This window comes from Purpureocillium takamizusanense, chromosome 8 (genome assembly GCF_022605165.1).
Source record: "Purpureocillium takamizusanense chromosome 8, complete sequence".
Classification (NCBI taxonomy): domain Eukaryota; kingdom Fungi; phylum Ascomycota; class Sordariomycetes; order Hypocreales; family Ophiocordycipitaceae; genus Purpureocillium; species Purpureocillium takamizusanense.
The window spans coordinates 739853-759525 of NC_063075.1; the positions used below are offsets into that span (position 1 = coordinate 739853).

Here is a 19673-nt window from a genome sequence, read left to right on the forward strand (position 1 = left end):
ACTGAGGAGGACGGGACCAGCTGCGAACTCGCGAGTGGATAACATAGGAAAGGGCAGAACATGAGACGAACACAGGGAGCTAGCTGCTAAATACTAGGTATCCTTTGCATTGTTCTGAGACGGGGACTGCGAATGTCTCCTGTCCCGGTGCCCTAAAATTGGTGCCTGCCTTTTCGGTTGTTCCCTTACCCAATGTGCCTGGGCTGCATGCGCACGGCGCACAACCAGACGTGACCGGCACAGCATCAGTGGAGGTAACCTCTACGGTACCTTACGGTACAGGTAGGTTAATTTGGGTTGTTATTTTGGGCGTCGTCAGAGAGCCTGGAGGGCTCCGGCTGCGGTTTCAGCGGCCCCGGCACCCGACGTCGATGCCCCAGGGCGCCGGCGGCAGACCCTGAATTGGGGGGAATGGTCAGGGCACCTGGGGAACCTGGAACCCACCCGCGCCGCCCAGGCCCCACTGGCGAACAAGTAGCTGGAGGCACCTTGGCACCTACCTAGGCAGCCAAGGTGGCCGCTAAGACCGCCCCCTGAACAAACACATCGGGCGCAGTGGAGTGGATTTGAGTGCTGTTCATTCAGCTGCGGGCACCGAGTCTCCAATTCCTGGTGCTAGCCCGAGTAGATCTTGCCACGCCATATTGAGCCGCCCTTGAAGCTTCAACTTCATCAACCGCAATCCCCAGCCTGCCTGCGTCGGCGTCGCCATACCTGCTCATCGCCACGCCCAGCGCTCTACCTCCCCGACCCGATCACCCCTTAGCAGCCCACGCATCATGCGATAGCGGCGGAAATGCCAACTGCGCGATTCTGAGCGCATAGATTCCTCCCCCCCGACCTCCGTCCCTCGCGCCGTCCCTTGTCCACGATCCGCGGCCGAGGCGCCCTCCAGACGAGACCATGACGCGACGCATCGTGAGATGCCTCCCATCCCGCCGCTCGGCCTGCCAAATTCCTCGTCCGCTAACGCTCCATCCCCTACCTAGGTCCGGACGCTCACGCAGCTCTCCGTCGCCGTCACCTTCACCTTCCTCATCGTCTTCTTCCTCGACCGCAACTACCGAGTCCTGCCCAACAAGATCCATGGCTACATGCCCACGCACCACCCGGGCCTCGTCGTCACCGATATCACCATCGTATCGTGCTCGAGCGTAAACGTCTTCTCCTCGTGCGACCTCGATCCCGCGGTATGGCACCGCATCGATAAGGAGCTGTACCTAGGCAAGACGTGGACCACGCGCGCCTACATGTACGTGAGCCGCAAGCATGAGGAGGACCTCACGGCCGACGACAGCGTCGTCATGGACGTCTCGGTCGGCAGGCTGGACCCGAGCGTCAAGAACAAACCCGACGACATCGCCAAGTGGGAGTCGCGCCCCAACGGTCTGTGGATCAAGCGCTCTAAGAGCCGCAAGTCGAGCGATTCGCCCGAGGTCATCACCGACGTCGACGTGCTCTTTGGCGACGACGCCGTCGAGGCCCGCGTGGGCTGGCACCTGACGGGCACTCCGCTGCTGCTCACTGCCGGCACCTCGATGCTCAGCATTCACATGACGGTGCACCGCGGCAGCGTAAAGGAGCCGAAGAAGCCCAAGCCGCGCGTCCCAGACAACGGCCGCTTCAAGATCATGCAGATCTCCGACTTGCACTTGAGCAACGGCGTCGGCGAGTGCCGTGAGGCGGTCCCCAACAGCTACCACGACGGCAAGTGCGAGGCGGACCCACGGACCCTCAGTTTTGTCGAGAAGATGCTGGACGAGGAGAAGCCCGACTTTGTGATCTTGGGCGGCGACCAAGTCAATGGCGACACAGCGCCCGATGCGCCGACAGTCAGTTTTCCCTTCCCATGCAGCGCCTCTTTACCGCGCAGCGCAGGTCGGTGGCGTGTAACTAACTGGCCTCCGCAGGCTATTTTCAAGTACGCGACGCTGCTCGCGGAGCGCAAGATCCCGCACGCTGGCATCTTTGGCAATCACGACGACGAGGCAACCATGTCGCGCGCGCGGCAGATGGCGCTCATGGAGACTCTGCCCTACTCCCTTTCGCAAGCCGGCCCCGCCGACGTGGACGGCGTGGGCAACTACTACATCGAGGTGCTCGCCCGCGGCGGCTCTGACCACTCGGCACTGACAATCTACCTCTTCGACACGCACGCGTACTCGCCCAACGAGAGGAAGTACCCCGGCTACGACTGGATCAAGCCCAGCCAGATCCAGTGGTTCAAGAAGACGGCCGCGAGCCTGAAGCGGAGCCACGCCGAGTACTCGCACGGCCACATGGACATTGCTTTTATCCACATCCCCATGACCGAGTACGCGAATCCCGAGCTGCCCCGCGTCGGCGAGTGGCGCGAGGGTGTGACGGCGCCCGTCTTTAACTCGGGCTTCCGCGACGCTCTCGTCGAAGAGGGCGTCGTCATGGTTAGCGCCGGACAGTGAGTTATAATCCATACCCGGCACACCGATCATGCCCGTCTAGACAAGCTTGAACTAACCCCCCGCCCCCCGCGCTCAGCGACCACTGCAACGACTACTGTCTCCTGTCCCTCAACGGTGACCCCGACCCCGAGAAGCACAAGCCCCTGACGCCCGCCCTGTGGATGTGCTACGCCGGCGGCGTCGGCTTCGGCGGCTACGCCGGCTACGGCGACTACGTCCGTCGCGTGCGCCTGTTCGAGGTGGACACCAACATCGGCCGTATCCTCACCTGGAAGCGCGTCGAGTATGGCGACACGGCCTCCCGCATCGACCACCAGATCATCGTCGACGGCGGCAAACCCGTACCGCCGCCACCGCCGCCTCCCCCGCCCCAAGGCCAGAACCCGCCACCTCCCCCTCCGCCTCCTCCCGCGCCGATACCGCCCCACGGCGGGGACGGAACCGAAAAGGCGACGTGAGCGAGCGCACGGCACAGCTGTAAGACGGCAGTCGGCACCGGTTGCGTGAGTAGCCGTAGAAGGAAGCGTTCCTGATATAACGGACAGAGTTACTTGATACCATATACCCCCTCCTTCTCTTCCCCCACCAGACTTCATGCTGGCTTCGGCCAGCAACAATAAATTACATCCACGTCGGCATGAAAACACCTACAAACAGGATATGGGACAGGCGCACTTGATCTTGACAACGGAGCTGGGGGCATGCAGCAAGAGGGAAAGCTCCCCATACACAAAGCTTATTTACACCCCCGAAATACGGGTTGGTAGGTAGCTTGTAGCCTTTCAACGGAAACGGCTGGGGTCAGGGGCCGGCAGTCCCTGGCGGGAGGGTGGCTCCTGTTGTTGTTATTGTATAATAATACCATTCAGGGGAGAGGGAGGCCAAAACATTCTGACGGCGCATGTGGAGGACGGGTGGTAAAAACGAAACATTGTGATTCAAAGCAAATTTTTTTCCTCTCACGAATCTGGTTTCTGTCTTTCTTGTTCTTCTTCTTCCTCTTGACACGGCAAGGGCGGGACACAGTACGGAATCAGCAAAGGGCGCGGCGGCCCGGTAGAAATAAAATCACTCGTGTATAAAGCACAGCTAGCTATCTACCTAGCTACGTACGGGTACGGTAGCGGTACCAGTTCGGACGGGGGGGGGGTATCTCAGACAGGAAAGGAAAATGGCAAAAAAACACGACCCCAGGGCGCATAGTGAGACCAATAAACAACAGGTCAAGACTTGCTCGCTCGCTCGCTTCATGCATGAGATGCAAGCAGTATGCATACCAGGGGGAGCTCAGACCAGGGGATGGTGCCGCCAGAGCGTACGTCGGTAAACGCCATGGTGTCTCAACTGAGGAAATAGACAGGCAGACTGACGGACAGATAGAAGTGCCGCCGTGTGGACGTCCGTTGACGTCGTTGTGCCGTGCGTGCCCCCCGTAAATCCCAAAAGGGAACACAAACGATCAAAACAAATCAAAACAAGCAAGCAAGTAGACGAGTGAGTTGGTTCCGTTGGCCTTTTTGGGTGTGTGTGTTGCGGGTTACTAGAGCCGATTCATGGAACCCGCATCGGGTCGCCGCGCTTCCACCCCACGCGTCGTCTGGCAGACTGCTGGACCAGTTCGCGGAGCTCAGCGTCCTTTTGCCGGTGGGTGGTGGCGTAAAACTCCTCGTGCTCGTACATCTCGCTGAGCTTGGCGGCCGTGGAGACGACGTCGCGCTGGGTGTAGAGCTCGGGCGCCAGCTGCTTGATGCGGATGGTCTCGATGTACACGCGCTCCGACTCGTTGAAGGCCAGGGCCTGCGGGGAGATTCTGCCGCTGTCGCCAAAGGAAGCGCCGGTGGCGGTGAGGGTAGAGGCGCGGGAGGAGGTGGTGGAGGTTTCGTAGTCGTCGTCGAGATTCAACAGCGAGGGCTCCGCCAGGGGAGCGGTGCTCGAGGGCGATGGGGAGGGGGAGAAGGACAAAGAGTCGGCGGCGGTGTCGTCGGCATCGTCGCGCTTATGCGCAAAGGCGCTGCGGCGGCGACGAGCCAGGGGGTTCATGGGAGGGGTCGGCGGAGGGGGCGGCAGGTCGCGGCCCTCCCAGCGGCGGCTGAGGGCGAGGTTCTCCATGATGGTGAGGTACAGGGGATGGGCCCTGCCGAGGGAGGGGCCGACAATGCCGAGGGCGCGCAGGTAGCGGTCGCGGGCGCTGGAGAAGCACTTGCGGAAGTCGTCGATGACGGCGAGGGACTGGAGCGGCGTGGCGATGCCCGGGTGGTCAGGACCAAAGAGGCGCGTCTTGATGTCGATGGACTTGTTGAACATGACCTCGGCCTCGTCCAAGGAAAAGGCGGCATGGGATGCGCGGGCAAAGGCCTCGAGGGCATACAGCGTCATGGGATGGCTCTCGCCAAACGTCTTCTGGTACGAGAGGTGCACGCGACGGTACAAGGGCAGCGCCACGTCGAAGTCTTTGAGGCGCGTCAGCGTCGCCGCCAGCGCCTCGACGGTGGCGACCGTCGTCATGTCCGCCGCGCCCAGCAGCTCCTCCTGCTGGCCTTCAATCGTCTTGTACTGGTCCCCGGCGTAGTCGAGCTCGCCCCGCTCGGCGGCGAACGCGGCCCTCGTGAGGGCGACGCGGAAGCCCAGCGCCCGGTCGACGGACTCGAGGTTGATGTCGATGCCTGCGATCACCTCGTTGCTGCGCTGGTACTCGCCATTCTGGTGCAGGAGCACGGAGAGACAGAGGGCCGCCTGCGTGCGCTCCATGTCGCTAAGACGAGACGCGTGTTGCCGCGAGAGCTCGAAGCATCCGATGGCCTGCTCCAATGCGCCCTGGGTCATGCAGACCCTGCCCAGCACGTGCCACGCAACGTCCTCGTTGCCGTCGACGTCGTCGTCCGGGCCCTCGAGCACGCGCGACCAGTCGTGATAGCACGTCTTGGCGTGGGGGGCCATGATTCTCGCAAACTCCTGCACCTTCTGCAGGGTCGGCGACGTGGACTCGTTCTCCTGGATGCTGTCGGCGCACACGTTACAGGCGAGCCAGGCGTTGTCAAACTTCTCTTCGGGCGTCAGCAAACCACGCACGTGGTCTCGTGCGGCCGAGTCCATGATGAACGAGCCAAGCGACGAGGAGCTCTGCGAGGAGGGAGAGGATGCCGAGCTGGAGTCGGACGACTCCGAAGGGGGCGGAGTTTGTATATAGTCGTGGTCTAGCAGGTACTCCAGGACGTCGTCGAGGTGGTCATCTTGGAAGGCTTCGCTCGTCAGCACCGCTACCCGTCTGCAGACGGCGTCACGAAACTTACCCTTCATCTCGGCAAAGACGTTTGCGAACCGAGCCGGCACTGTCTTGAGCGACGACACAGTAAACAGCGCCGCGGGAATCACCGAGTCGGACAGCATAGCGCTGATGCGCAGCACCGTACGCGTGACAGGAGATTGATCAATGGTGGATCCAAAGACGCTCAGCGGCAGCTTGGACTCAATCCGCGTGTGGTATTCCAACACGGTCAAGGCCTTATTTCGCATCGAAGAGGCCGCCATGCTGACGTCCTGCGCGTGGTACTCGAGCTGCCTGACGACACGCGCAGCCGCGTCCCCTACGAATGTTAGCATGGCTCACCAGCCTGGTAGCATCGGGTGAGACGCCTTACTCTGCACAGGGTCCTCCACGGCCCCCTTCCCCATGATGGACGCCAGCAGGTCGATCGACTCTTGCTCCGTCATGGTGTCCACAAGGAGCTTCGCGCCCCACGAGCAACAGTTGCTATTTCTAGACGTGAAGATGATCTTGCCGGACATCGTCAAGGGAATGAACTGGAAAATGTCGTACGACATCTCGACGTTGTCAAAGATGAGGAGCCAGTCCGTGTTGCCCGGTCGGAGCAGCCAGTTCCTAATGGCACGCACGACCGACTTGGCTCGCGGGATGTCCAGGTCCCTGGCGCTCTTCACCTTGAGCATATCCTGCACTCCGGTGAGTCCGAGGTCTCTCTCGACCTGCTCCCGCTCTGCCGACTTGGAGTAGTGCTCGACGAGCGTGTTGGCAAGCTCGAGATAGCTCGCCATGACCGTCTCCCAACTCTCGGAGCGAACCCAGAACACAAACGACAGCGTTTCTTTGTTGCTCTCTGTGTATTGTCGCGCCAGGGTCGACTTTCCCGTGCCGGATGGACCCCAGAGGATGACGATGCTTCGATTCATCTTGTCTGAATCTATGTCGGGGTTGAGGATTTCGTTTAGACGGCCAAGCAGACGCTCGCGGGGCACATCTGATCCTGCATCCGGAAGCGTATAGGGAATAGCGAAGTCGCTGGAGAGGACTTCCAGACGGGTCCCTGTCGTTGTTAGTATGTGTCGTCGTTGCCGCCGCTCGTGGCGCTGAATGCCTCACCTGTGCTCATGGCGTAGAGCTTGCGCTTGGACTTAAGCAGCTCGGAGGTGTTGGCGCCGTCCACCATGCGGCGGAAGTTGTCGATAAACGTTTTGTAGTTTTCGTCTCTGCCCTTGAAGCGCACCAAGTCTTGATGGGTGGCCTTGAGGCCAATCTGCGAGCCGTCAGAGCCGGCAATGGAGTGGCGCTGCTCGACGACGAAGCCCTCCTCGGATTTCTTAGTCTCATAGAAGGACAGGCATGGCAGGTCGGGGGAGATGGCCTTGAAGGCCTCCATCTGGGTCGTAAGCCACTCGATGTCCTTGATACGGGGCTTCTTCTCGGATTCGTCACCCCGGCGGGGCGTTCCCGAGTCCTGGTACAGCTCCGACGTGGTGCGGCGGAGGGCGCGGGCGATGGGCGAAGGCGCCGAGGGGAGGCCGGGGGCCACGGTGCCGAAGAAGGCGACGCCGCAGGCCGACAGCTCGAGGTCCCTGATCTCCATGTCGACAGCCTCGCCCGCGATGACGAGGGCGCGCTTGACGATCCAGCCGCCCAGGCCGTGGGCGATGAAGAAGAGCGGGCGAGAGCGGGCCGAGGGCTCGAGGTTGCGGCGGTGGGCGAGCGAGCGGGCGAGGTTGTAGCCCTGTCCGTAGACGATGGTCCGGACGACGAAGCTGTAGCTGACGCCGTCGGAGATGTACTCAAACGTCATGATGCGGGCCTTGGGCATATCGGGGGCTAGCAGCTGCTCGAGCCACGGCCGCGGCTTGCCCTTGACGCCTGGGTCTGCTGACACCCAGTTACGGAAGCCCTCTCCGCCGAGTCCATGGACGGCGACGATGCTGTGAGGCACGGACAACGGTCAGTTTTGCGGTCCACATATGCATGATATATAAGCGCAAGGAGGAGCAACTACGAGCTTCTCATGGAAGTCGTCGGTACGCTACAAGGAGCCATGAGGTGTGAAGGGAGGGGGGGGGGGGTCACTGAGAAGAAAACTCACTCAATCTCTGCATTCTCAGGATCATGAACGACCTTGAGGCCCGTCAAATTGTGTAAACGGCGCCGCGACACGGCACCGCGGACGCGATTCAAGAAGCCCTTGACCGGCTCGAGCGCGTCGGCCATGGTTGGGTGCGACTGTATTGCGAGGCGGTCATGCAAAGGGTAGGGAGGGAAGCGTTGGTGTTTTCGTGCAAGGTCGAGGTGAGGATGGTTTTGAGGTTCGTGTGGGAGGTTAATGTTCGTTTGCTGTTTTGGAGTGCGGCCAGCCCATCAACAAGACTGGCTGGCCTAGCCTAGCCTAGCCTTCCAGTGGGCGGGCGTGCCATCCATGTCACCTCGGGCTCAGTGCCAGGGCAGGTTGGGTGCCCGCTGCAGTGGCTGAATGGGCCGGGCCTCAGGTGGCCGGGCAGGCGTCCGGGCTGCAGACGGGACGGCCGGCTGGCGCTTGGGCGTGCGTGTGCTGTTCCATCTGTTCACTGCGCCAGCTGGCCAACCGCAGAGGTCAGTCAAATCCGGGCCACCATCCATGAAACCTGGAACCACTGGGTGTGGTGAGGTGGGCTGACTGCCGCCACCTGCGCGTCACTCACGAGTCGCGGCGCATCCATCGGCAACTTGGAAGCCCCCCCAAAACAGGCGGCTGGCCCCTTCATTACCCAATAAAATTGAAGGTGCAGACAGGCTGGTGGCAAACGACAGTCAAAATCCATTCATTACCTACGAAGTTCGAGTGCTCGTGTAAGATCACCCCACAGAGCAGAGCAAAGATCAATATCTTGCAGTGACAAAGGATCCCGTAATCTTACACTGAGCGAGGGCGTTTGATGACTTGGGCATATACTGTATGTTGAGCCAAAAAGCCTCCTGTACGAAGTACAGTACCTATACTTTGAGTCACACCTCGAGATAGTCAAATCCGTTTGCACGTTCTTGCACACCAGAAACAATCGAGTACACAAACTCCGTTTGCACACATCGGCCAACCACATTTTCTAATAGACTGACCACACTGAGGGGAGAAAAAAAATGTATATTTCGCACTGACGACTACCAAGGCCTCGAGCTCGCATCGCACTTGTCTATTCTGTACACGCAGTCCGTTATCGCCACCCGCCTTCTCGCACAGTCAAGCACAGTTCCCAAAGCCCTATACTATCTCTCCGAGTGCCTTGGCCGCCGTCGTCGTCGCCGTCGCCGTCGATTTACGTGCATGTGCGCATGCCACATGGAAAAGACACAAAGCGCCAGCCATGCCCCCGTCGATGCTTATTTCTGTGCATCGCCGTCAGTATCATCGTTCTCATCGTAGTCGTCGTCGTCTTTCTCTTCTTCTTCTTGTTCTCCTTCCTCGTGCTTCCGCAAAGCCAAAAGCAACACAAAGAAGAAAAGACGCCATCATCCGGGTCTCCCTTGCCGGGCCTAGCCCACCACGACCAGGTCAAGCTGCAGTTGCTCCACCGTCTCGCGGTCCGCCTGATCCTGCGCCCGCATCTCGTCATCGTAGTCGTCGTCGTCGTGGACATCTTTCTGTGCACGCTCGCCGTCGTGGTCCTTGCCGGCACCGGCCTCGCCCATGAGGGCGCCCTCGGGCACCTCGACGGCGGGCGTCTGCGGCGTGCCCATCCAGTTGGCGTTGCCGGGCGCCGGCTTGTCCACGACGGCGGGCCAGTAGTCGAAGTTGTCGCGCACGGCGTAGCCCTTGCGCTGTTGGCCAAGGACCGCGCGGCGCAGCTTCGCCCGCGTGCCGTCCACCTTTTCGAGCAGCACCTGCCTGTAGCCGAGGAAGACGACCGTCTCGCCCTCGTACGTGCCCGAGAAGCCGCCCTCGCGCGTCACCCGGGCCGTCGCCGAGGCGCCCACGGCCGTCGGCGAGGTGGGCAGCAGGGAGGCGCCCGCCACCGCGAGGCCCGGACCCCCGTCGAGGGGCACCGGCAGGCGGGCCTGGGCGCCGGCGCCGGCGTGCGAGCCCGACGTCTCGGCCACCTCGAGGTTGGCGAGGGTCACGACGTCGGTGACAAAGTAGGCCTGCTGGCCGTGGCTGTCGCGCAGCAGGTCGAAGAGCTCCTCAAAGTACTGCTTGTCGCGCAGCAGCTCCTTGAACTTTTCCCCGGGGGAGTCCATGTGCCACACGCGGGCGACGGTGGCGGTGCGGGCGCTGGCGTCGCCGCGGGCGCGGTCGACGAAGACGTCGATGAGGTCGCCGACCGAGGCGCGCACGGCCCCGTCCTTGATGTTGCGCTTCCAGAAGTTGACGTTGTGCACCGTCAGCGGCTTGGGGTCCAGGTCCGCCACCAGCTCCCGCGGCAGCTTGGCCGAGCGGTAGGGCACGCGCCGCTCCGTCGGCAGGTCCGGGTACTTGACGACGCTGCCGATGAGCTTGTCGCGGTACTCGCCGGCGTCCAGGCACGGCTGGATGAGCCACAGCGGCTTGACGTCGCGGTGGTGCGACATGTGCGTGTGAGCGTGCGTGCGTGCGAGCGAGCGTGCGTATGTGTACACAAAGTATGTGTCGCCGTTAGCGTTTTGTGATGCCGGTAGATGACGGGGTGGTGGGATGTGTCGTGATGTTGTGCTGCCTGTCGCTTTTTTCTTGTTTTCGTCTGCGTGCGCTCTCACTCTGTTAGTTTGCTTCTCTCTGCTGTCCGTCGGCCAACGACGACGCCTCGTCTTTCTCTGGTCGCGCCTCTTTCTTGTTCGCTTTCTTTTCCTTGGTGGACCGACGCACGTCGAAAATAGCCCTGGCTGTGCGTGCGCTGGATGTACTGAGTTTGTGTATGTGTGTCTGTGTTTGCGTGCGCGCGTGAGCTGTTCGTGAGAGGGAAAGCAGGCGGCGAGTCGTCACGAACCCGGGTGCTGCTTTGTCTGTCCTGCCTCGGCTTGATATAGTATTTGCCTTGTGGTTTGTGGGTGCAGGTGGTGGTTGTTCTTAGGTTTGGCCCCTCGGCAGTGGCGTTGATAATTGAGGTGCGTCAAAGAAACGAGGCGAGGCGAGGTGAGGTGAGGTGAGGTGCGGTGGGTGAGCGAGCAGGGAGGGGCGGGACGGATGCAACCTGAAGTTGGCTGCTGGCTGGCACACTGAACCGGGCCTTGAAGCTGGCTCACTCACAGCCACAGGCCAGGACAGGCCAGGCACCTCACCACTCACCACCGGCAATGGAAAGCAGCTGCTGTATCGCAGTACACAGCTTGTCAACCTGCCCCAGGGCTGCCTCCCACCATCACACAGCCCGGACAGGGCCTCACTGAGGTGTCAGTCCGTGACGTCTAGCCCAGGCTGCCTGCCCTGCCCGCCACCAGCTGCGCCACAGACAAGAGTCACCCGCCAGGCAGATTTCAATTTCAACAAGCAGACATGAAGCTCACGAATCCGATCCCCCCTTCTTCCCTCTATCAGCCTAACCCTCACACCTCATTAACCAACCTCCCACGCTCGTGCGCCCCTTCCCGCTTGCCCAGGCGGCCTGTCGTCCCCCCCCCCCCCCCCCCCCCCCCCCCCCCCCCCCCCCCCCCCCGCCGACGTTACGCACCTTGTCCCGCCGCCCCTCCCCCTCCCCCAAAAAGCCACAGCCGTCCGTCCCCATGGCAGCCCTACTCCACCACCTCGTTGGTACGCCTCCCCACGCCCTAAGTTTCCATTCTCCACCAACTCCACCCAGTACCTGACCCTGACCTAACAAAAAACCGGATGGCGGCGTCCACACACCAGACGAAGAGAGAGAGAAAAACTTCACCCAACCCTTCATAGTCAGTAATAAGGCCACCGTCCCGATAACTCCCGATAAGAGAAAAAAGTCTTCGTGGCTCAGTTGGTTAGAGCGTTGGTCTCAGTAAGACTCTCCTCCAACACCAGAAAAAAAAACTGTCTACAATGAACAGTCAACTAACAGTCCGCTACAGTATGTGCCATATACATGTGATCAGATTTTACATCTGGGCCATCCAAAGGTCGTGAGTTCGAGTCTCACCGAGGACAATTCTTTTTTGGGGGTGTTTGTAGCATTCTTTTTGAACTTTTTGCTTTGTGTTGTCGTTCATCGTCAAGCTTTTTGGTCTTTCAACCCGGTGCTGCGCTGATGTGCTCAAAATCTGCTTGCTCTACATCCTACAGCTTCCCAGCATTGTCATCACCGCGCGGCGTAGCAAGCAAACTGTGATGATAGTTCGTACATTTAGTTGGCTTCCTGCGTCTCATTCATCATGACCCCATCCATCTATGCCCTCTACTTCGCAACCTCTCAGTCGCACGCAACCCCGTCTCTCCTCGGTCTATCCATGTGTCCTCCGAGTGTACCTCGTACATGTAACAAAGAGAAAAATATTGCCAAACGCATGGGCGTCCCCGTGGTATCAACAAAACAATAGCAACTGTGCCCTCTCATCAAGCGTTACTCCCGGCGCGCCAGAACAGAAACAAGGCACAATAGCTCACGCCCGCACCACCTCCTGGTGTACGAGCCGCAGCACCCAGCTCGCCTCGGGCGCGTTGGCAAACTGGAAACACCACTTCTTGATGTTGCCGCCAGTCGCTCCCGTCGCCGGCACCATGCCCACGACGCCGTCTCCATTCCTCACCTCCTCCCACACACCGCACACAATGCCCCGGCTGCCCATTGGCGTGAAGCACCCGCTGCCCAGCACCGCGTCCAGCACGATGCGCGGCTTCTCCGACTCCTTCTTCGGCAGCGTCGTCGCTGTGATGCGCTTCTCGAGCCCGTGGTTGGCCCGCAGCGCCTGCCGCCACCCCGGCGGCGGCCGTCGGATCTGCAGACTGCAGTTGCCGTAGTCCTCCCACTTGGCCGCCCCGACCAGCAGATGCAGCCGGATCCGTATGTTGTCGGGGTTGACGCTCGTCATGTTGCGCCCGCTGTTCTCGACGCTGACCGACGGCGACCGCGGGGGCGTCCCGCTCGCCGACGACGATCCCGACGTGTACAGGCTGTTGCCCACGCTGCGGAGACTCTGCCGGTCGACCGAAGACCGTGCCAGGTTGAATGAGAGGTTGCCCGCCCCCGTGAGCCGCTTGAGGAAGCTCGAGGCCGATGGCGTCGACGATGGCGTCGTGCTGGCTCCGTCATGTGATGGCGCCCTGACGGAGCTGCGGTAGCTGTTCTTCCTGCCGAACCAGTTCCGCCGGCGGCTGCTGGTGCTGCCCTCGTTCTCCGCCGGGGCCCGCTGCTCCCCAAAGCTCTTGAACCGTGCCTCGTTCTCGAGCTCGATGAACTTTTGATTGTTGAGGCGCGCCTTGTGCACCGCCATGTACAGCCCCTGGCACTCGGGGTGGTTGGGGCAGCGGAAGCGGAAGTTGCCGCCGTTGTAGTGCTCGTACAGCGAGCTGTGAGGCTGCACCGAGGACCGAATCTCCAGGTCCAGTGCAGTGCTCTGCCGAATGAGCACCAGCGGCGTCAGGTCGAGCGCCAGGGCCGGCTTGTCTGTCTTCTTGTGCTCACCGTTGCGGAAGTGATAGACCTCGATGAGGCCAGCGGTAACCATGACGGAGCAGACGCTCGACGACAAGTCCTTCCATAGGCCCTTGTCCGACCACCGCGATATCGACGCTATGAAGCGCGCCGCCTTTTCGTCGGTTGTCTTCGGTCCATGCAGACCGGCCTGTGAGGCAGAGTTAGACGGCGTCAAGCTGTAGTCCGATCCCGACAGTAGCGACTCGCCCACCGCCGGCGCCCGCGCGTCCTTGTTGATGCTCACGCCCAGCTCCGTCTCCGGAATGTCGATACTTTCAATCTCGTCGTCGCTCGAGTCGGCATCTGACTCGTCCGAGAACTCTTCGGAAACAGAAGACACGTCTGAGGGAAGGTACTCGTGCTTAAGGGGCGACGACCCACGACGTCTGATGCGCTCCGGGCTGTTCACGTCGGTAGGCGGTTGCAGCGGAGGCGGAGACTGCGTCGGCGACGCAGACTTGTCGGCCGACTTAGGGCTGACGCTGAGCGTGCGGTGGACCGGCGGCCGCGGCGCGCCATCATCGCGGAACTGCGTGGTGTTAGGGGGTGCGCTCTCTCCGCGTAGGCTGCGAGGGTCTGGACGCATGCTCTCGCTCAACGGCCTGCTCCGCTCCTCCTTGGCTGCATTCTTTGTGGGAGTCTTTTCTGGATCAGACAGCTCCGGAGAGGCTTGCTGCGCTGGAAACGAGGATGGCATGGTCGCTCGGTGCGGGCGGTATCGCGAAGGCAGCGCGCGTCTGTCGTCGGTTGTGGGTGAAGACGCGACGTTTTTGGAAATTGGTGACCTGGGTGATTCAGGCAGCGGCACGCGTGCACCGAACGGCATGTCCGCCGCGCCCCGCGCAGTGGTCGGCTCCGGCTCACCGACCTCACTCGGCTCCGGCTCCCTGGGCGGCACAGGGGTAAGGGGAAGAATGTCTAGCCAGTCGAGGATCTGGTCCTCGCTGTCTGCGCTCAAGGTGAGGAGCTCATGCCACGACTTGCCATTGTGCGTGCCGCGGATCATGACGACCATGTCCAACTCGCCGTCCCCTGTTCGTGCCGAGACCATGGACATGGGAACGGGAGCAAACAGAAGGAAACATCGTCGCCCTTCGCCAGTCTCTCGGATAAGAATATCGCCGTCGTCGGCATCCTTTTGATTGTCGCGATGAATCACTTCGACCTGGCACTCCAGCCGCTGTCCGTTGGAGTGCGCCAGGTCGAGCGCGAAGACGTCTTTGGCATTGACTTGGCGATTTGGGTCGATGGTGACATCGCGGGCCGGACCGAGGGTACGCAGATCGCGTGCCCTTGTCTTGTCTGTGTTGATGGCATCCTGGTCCGTCATGCGAGCCGTCTCCTCTCTATGGCGCCGTCGGGCCTTGTCTTGGAGATTCTCAAAGTCCCGGAGCAGTTCATGCGTGTCATTTGAGTCTATGATGGCGTCCAGGCACTTGATCAGCTTGGTCATTTGCTTGATCCGGATGAGCGGCCGCTTCAACAGGTGCGCCACGGCCACCCGCTCCCCGGCGGAGTCGACGATGTCGCCTCGCTCATTCCGGGGCAGCGCATTGAGGAGCGAGTCCTCATCGTCCAGCTGGCCGGGGGCCAGGTTGACGACAACGTCCTCGAATCCCAGACGCCACGCGCTGAGATAGCTGTTGTAGATTGGCACGATGCCGTGTGCCCAGTTGGCCAGCCGTCGCACGTCCGACATTGGCGCCTTGCGGTGTGCATTCTTGAGCTTTTCCAGGGCGACGCCCATGTTGACCACCGACTTGGACAGGCCATCCTTGCTGGACGATCCCGGACCGAAAAGCTCTGTCGAGTTCGTGCCGTTCACTACGTGGGTCAGCAACACTGGGATGACGCCGTCCACTAGGGTCTTGAGTTCGCGCAGGTACAGGTTCTCGTCGTCGACAAACTCTTTGAGCAGCTCGTCAGATGTCACGTCACCCGAGCCGGCGCGTCTCTTCCTCAGACTCGGCCGCGAGCGGTTGTTCTTGATGCCGCTGGGAATGCTTGAGTTGTCTGGCAGCGATAACACCGAGACCAGATCCGAGTGGCGAGTCAGGCGTCTCTTGAGCCCGGGAGCGTGATTGTGAGGCTTCGAGGACTCGCTGTCCCTGGTGAGGCCCGTCGACTGCGTCAGGGTCGATTGGGACGCATCCGTCAGGTCTGAGCCGAGCGCACTAGAATCGTCTTCAGACATGATGGTTGACAGTTCATGCTTGCCGTTCGTAGGCGGTTTGTATCTGGGGCCTGCCATCTTGGGAGGCTCGTACTCGTCACGGATATCGGTGAGGCCGCTGGATGTATAGTCGGACGAATGGTACGAGTCGGTGTCGTCGTAGTCCTTGCGTGGCTCGTGCCCTTGGTAGGCTTTGGGGTAACTCTGCCCGCTTGATTCACCCTGGAACGCCTCCTTCAGCACGCCCAAGAAGGGTCTTCTGACTCCTGGCTTTAACGGTGACGAGGGGCTTCTAGTCGCCCTGCTGCGCTTCAAGCCGTGGTCGACCTTTGCCTTGGGCGTTTCGTCAGTGGCCGTGTCCGCGCTTTCCGTCGGCGGAGCCGTGTTCTCCTGGTCCTCGGTGCTCTCCGCCCTGGGTGTGGAATCGCGAGCCCGTGTCTCGTGAGATGATCGGCGGCGCGTCTTATGCTCATCCGGCTTCTGCGGCTTCTCGGGCGTCTTTGGCGTAGTGCTGGAGTCGTCCACAAACGGGTCGACCGTGTTGTTCAACCACTTTTCGATGCTTGGCGGCTTATTCACGACAGGTGCCTTTGACGGTTCGTTGATGTCGTGGATCATCTTCTTGCCCTCTTCCACAACCTTCTTGAAGACATTCGGCATGCCCTTGAGGCTGGAATTGCGATCAACCTTGGGCCGTTTCGGCCGTGTTTTGTTGAGGGAAAGATCGAGCTCGCTGAAGGCCGAGTGGCCAAAGGGAATGTCGCCCGAGATGTCTGCAACAGACTTGTTCGCGATGCTCGAGAGGTCGGAGGCGTTGTAGGCGCTGCTTAGGTTGGAGCCCTCGTCGTCGAGGCTGGATGGATCTGTGGAGAGCTTGGACGTGTCGGCTACCGACTTGGGCCGTGATTTGGGCGAGAGCCGCCTCCGCGGTCCCGGACGCTTAGTGGGGGTGTCAAGAACGGAGTCGGGCTCCTCGATGACCTCGATATAGTCGGGGCCGCTGCGCGATGTGGACTCTGTAGTCCGCGAGAGCTCCGATTCCTCGACTATTATCCTGTCGGACCTATCTCGCGCAGACGTGGTCGTCCTACTCCGGGCCCGGGATGCAGGCGGCGCATCTGCGGGCTTGTGTTTCGCAAAGCTCGCACTCGTCGGTCGCACGCGCACGCCGTCAGCGTCCTTGGGAACCGACTTGGAGCCCGTGACACGGATTCCATCGTCCAGCTTCTGCGGCGTGACCCGGATCCCATCATCGTCCACAGACGGCGGGACGTGCTTGGCCGTCGCCTGGCTTGACGCCCCGCCCCCATCGCTGGTGGTTTCTGACCTGGCGCTTTTGCGGGAGTGTGTCGACCTGTAACTCCTCGGCGGTGGGGTGTCGGGGACCTCGACCTTGGCCGCCCAGGCCTTGATCTTGCCCGACACATTAGGGTGCGGGGCGGAGCGCTGGACAAAGTCGGGGGGTATGGGGTTCGGGCTGGGCGACTTGGTCGTAGCCTTTGGCGAGACCTTGCGGAGGGCGTTCTTGTGGGCTTTGGGCTTCCTCCAGTGCTCGTCACTAACGACACGTTTCTTGGGAGGAGCATTGGGTCGGGATTCGAGGGTATCGTCGCCGGTGCTGGTCGAGGCGGGCGTATCGGCGGAGTGATGCACCTCTGGCTTCACGCGGGGTGGCGGGCGCTTCCTCTGCCTCATCCTGATGCGCAGGCGGTCCTCCTCGGTGACGCTTTCAATGTCCTCGTCGGCAAAGGCCACGTCGGGGGGCTCCGTGGCCGCATCGTCAGGATCACCCTTTGCAGCGGCAGCTGCATTGGTCTTTTGCCAGGCGCTGACGCGGTCGCGCACGCCGCCGGGGGGCTGCAGCTTGCGAACAGAGCTCTGTCTCATCTCCTGGCGCAGCTCGGCCTTGACGGCCTCGACGCTCTGGCGGCGGCGGCGTTCGGCGGCCTGGCGCGAGGGCGAGGGCCGACCCTTGAGGAAGTCTGCGAGCAGGGTGGGCTCGGGCTTCTTGGAGTTGGATCGCGGGCGAGACGCCGCGGCAAGGCCGGCGGCACCCGCGGCGGCAGGAGCGGACCTGGGCGTCGTGCCCGGGCTGGGCGACCGCTTTTGCTTGGGCGTCGTGGGCGCGTGGCCGTCGGGTTGGGCGCCGCCCGCGGGCTGGGTCGACGCATCATCGTCGTCGGGGGGGTTGTTGGATATAGGCATCGTACCTCAGTCTCCAGACCGGGTCAGCAACGTACACATGGCACAGGGGGGAACGGGCAAAACAAGGCGCGGGCAGAGGCAAGAACAGGAGTCAGAAGCAGCATGAGCCGGGACGGGCGCGGACGCTCGTTGGGCGACTACGGCATCCATAGCCTTGGTATGCTTTGCCTCGCTGTCATGACACGACACAGATTCCGTACACAACGTACCATATGCGAGCCGCATGCTGCGGCACCCGTCGGCGAGGCGAACGGTGCTACCAGGCGAGCATGGCCGCTCCGTCCGCCGAGGATGAATGGGGGAGGGGGAGGGGCGCGTTGGCGTGGCTCGTCTGGACACGGCGAGGCACCCGAGTGTCAAGTGAGAGCGGTGTTGGCGCTGGATGGTGGTGCTCGTGCTTGTGGTCGTGGTCGTGGTCGTAGTTGTGGTGGCACTGCCAACAACAACAAAGGCGGCGGCCCGTCGGCGGCGTCGGCGGCGGCGGCGGGGCGCGCAAGAGCCACCGAGAGAGAGAGAGAGAGAGAGAGCTCAATCAATCAATGTTGGACGAGACGGAAGCAGGCTGTCTATGCGCGACAGGCAAAGGCACAAACGGGCGGTGGCAGACGCGGCGAGCGAGCAGCGACGAAAGTGCGAAACGATCAGCATGCACAACATCACCACCACGTATGTACGTGCGTGCGAAGTATGTATGTACGAAAGGTGCAGATTGGCGGCGATGACGGCCAGGAGCTTCGACGACGACAACGACGACGACGACAGAGATGGAGACGGGATGGATGGATGCCGCAGTAACCAATCGGGCCCCCTGCTAGCGTGGGAGCTCCCCCCAGCGCCGGAGAGTGTAAACAACACGAGCCACACAGTGGAGCACGGGCAGCACCGCCCGTCACAGCGCAGACAGCTGGAGCCCTGGAGCCCTGGAGAGCCACCTCAGGTGCGTGCCCTGCTGGAGCTCACGCCAGGGAGAGATGGAGCCCACCTGCAGGGAGTGTAGTTGCCAGGGCCCCCGGCTCTTGGTGATGGGTCCTGGCATTAATCCCTGCCTAGCTAGGTGCCCGCCCACCAAACGCTAATAAACAACCTACCACAGCAGTGAGAGCTGCCCGGAGACTTCCAGGTTGCCAGCGGCGGGGTGCCTCAGTGGCACGACCGGACCAAGGAAGCTCGGCAGCGGGCCCACCTGGGATCGTGGAAAAGCTTCCTGCGCTAGGACCTGGCGCGCGCAGGACCCTATCAGCAGCCACGGAATGGGCCAGCTGCAGCGTCCGTGGTCGGGAGCTCCGTGGGTCGTCATGCACGCAATCAAAGCGGCCCAGCGATTGACGCCGCCGACGCTGATGATGAAGATTGGTGATGGATGAAGTGCACAGCGGATGGAGATGGAGATATGCCGTCTGCCGGGCGAGGGAGCCTGCCAGCTCCGGCAGCTGTTGTCGAGTCCAAAAAGTGTCGGAAATGCGCCGTGCTGTGATGCGCTGCGCCGCGTTGCTATAGGTACTACCTGATGCGCTGAGGATCCGTTGGATGTTACAGTATCCAAGACCCCATCTCGGTCCCCCCCCCCCCCCCTGCAAGCCCAACTGCCAATGCTGCAGCAAGCAAGGACGGAACCGACGACGAGCGATGGATACCTTGCGCCAAAAGTATGTCGTGCAGCACCAGCGAGCAGCAACCCGGGTCATAATGCCCGCTCAGACACATGACGACACGCCTGCCTTCAAGGATGCTGCTTTCATGACTCTCGCTGCCATTGTATTGTTGTGATGGTCCTCATCGACCTCGCGCGCCCTCAACATGGAATAACCCTCTCTCCCACCAGCTCATTCATCATCCCTCTCCGCCCACGCACAACACGCCTACCTACCTACCACAGCAGGCTCAGCTTTGTGTCTTCTCCTCATCTCCAACGTCGACGCATGTCTCTCCCAAAGCGGGCTCCCACGACTGCCCCCCCCCCCCCCCCCTCCCCCCCTCAAGGACGACGGGACGTTGCTGCTTCATCTCTCCTCCGGTGTCATTGTCTGCGG

At 61.6% G+C, this 19673-nt stretch overlaps 4 protein-coding genes across 7 annotated transcripts; 1 reads left to right on the forward strand and 3 right to left on the reverse strand.

Annotated features, from left to right (window-relative positions):
* Positions 1 to 630: 630 nt before the first annotated feature.
* Positions 631 to 3654, forward strand: DCR2 (Phosphatase dcr2). 4 transcript variants are annotated; one of them, XM_047989856.1, is made up of 3 exons: positions 631 to 918; positions 990 to 2437; positions 2518 to 3654. In XM_047989856.1, the coding sequence occupies exons 1-3, from the start codon at positions 904 to 906 to the stop codon at positions 2897 to 2899; spliced, it is 1845 nt and encodes a 614-aa protein (XP_047845861.1). In that variant the 5' UTR covers positions 631 to 903; the 3' UTR covers positions 2900 to 3654. The 4 variants fall into 4 exon arrangements, with proteins under 4 accessions (XP_047845861.1, XP_047845859.1, XP_047845862.1 ...); XM_047989854.1 differs by having other exon boundaries at positions 990 to 1832; positions 1911 to 3654; XM_047989857.1 differs by having other exon boundaries at positions 631 to 2437.
* On the reverse strand, positions 3511 to 8257 carry JDV02_008274 (uncharacterized protein). Its single transcript, XM_047989858.1, has 5 exons — positions 7805 to 8257; positions 6820 to 7643; positions 6080 to 6763; positions 5732 to 6025; positions 3511 to 5680 (listed from the first exon to the last, which is right to left on the reverse strand). The coding sequence occupies exons 1-5, from the start codon at positions 7927 to 7929 to the stop codon at positions 3993 to 3995; spliced, it is 3615 nt and encodes a 1204-aa protein (XP_047845863.1). The 5' UTR covers positions 7930 to 8257; the 3' UTR covers positions 3511 to 3992.
* A 562-nt stretch (positions 8258 to 8819) lies between these two features.
* JDV02_008275 (uncharacterized protein) lies at positions 8820 to 10790 on the reverse strand. Its single transcript, XM_047989859.1, has one exon. The coding sequence runs from the start codon at positions 10255 to 10257 to the stop codon at positions 9226 to 9228; it is 1032 nt and encodes a 343-aa protein (XP_047845864.1). The 5' UTR covers positions 10258 to 10790; the 3' UTR covers positions 8820 to 9225.
* Positions 10791 to 11898: 1108 nt separating this feature from the next.
* JDV02_008276 (uncharacterized protein) lies at positions 11899 to 18383 on the reverse strand. The gene is made up of 2 exons (XM_047989860.1): positions 17853 to 18383; positions 11899 to 17654 (listed from the first exon to the last, which is right to left on the reverse strand). Exon 2 carries the CDS (start codon positions 17641 to 17643, stop codon positions 12232 to 12234), a length of 5412 nt encoding a protein of 1803 aa, XP_047845865.1. The 5' UTR covers positions 17644 to 17654; positions 17853 to 18383; the 3' UTR covers positions 11899 to 12231.
* Positions 18384 to 19673: the final 1290 nt, after the last annotated feature.

Bases quoted from the DNA above. Each gene is read 5' to 3' on its own strand.
- JDV02_008276 (XM_047989860.1), bottom strand. From the start codon at position 17,643: ATGCCTATATCCAACAACCCCCCCGACGACGATGATGCGTCGACCCAG.
- DCR2 (XM_047989856.1), top strand. The intron at 2,438-2,517 runs GTGAGTTATAAT...CCCCGCGCTCAG, and splicing joins GTCATGGTTAGCGCCGGACA to CGACCACTGCAACGACTACT.
- JDV02_008275 (XM_047989859.1), bottom strand. From the start codon at position 10,257: ATGTCGCACCACCGCGACGTCAAGCCGCTGTGGCTCATCCAGCCGTGC.
- JDV02_008274 (XM_047989858.1), bottom strand. From the start codon at position 7,929: ATGGCCGACGCGCTCGAGCCGGTCAAGGGCTTCTTGAATCGCGTCCGC. The intron at 7,644-7,804 runs GTGAGTTTTCTT...CGTGCCTCACAG, and splicing joins CCTGAGAATGCAGAGATTGA to CATCGTCGCCGTCCATGGAC. The intron at 6,764-6,819 runs GTGAGGCATTCA...TAACAACGACAG, and splicing joins GCTCTACGCCATGAGCACAG to GGACCCGTCTGGAAGTCCTC.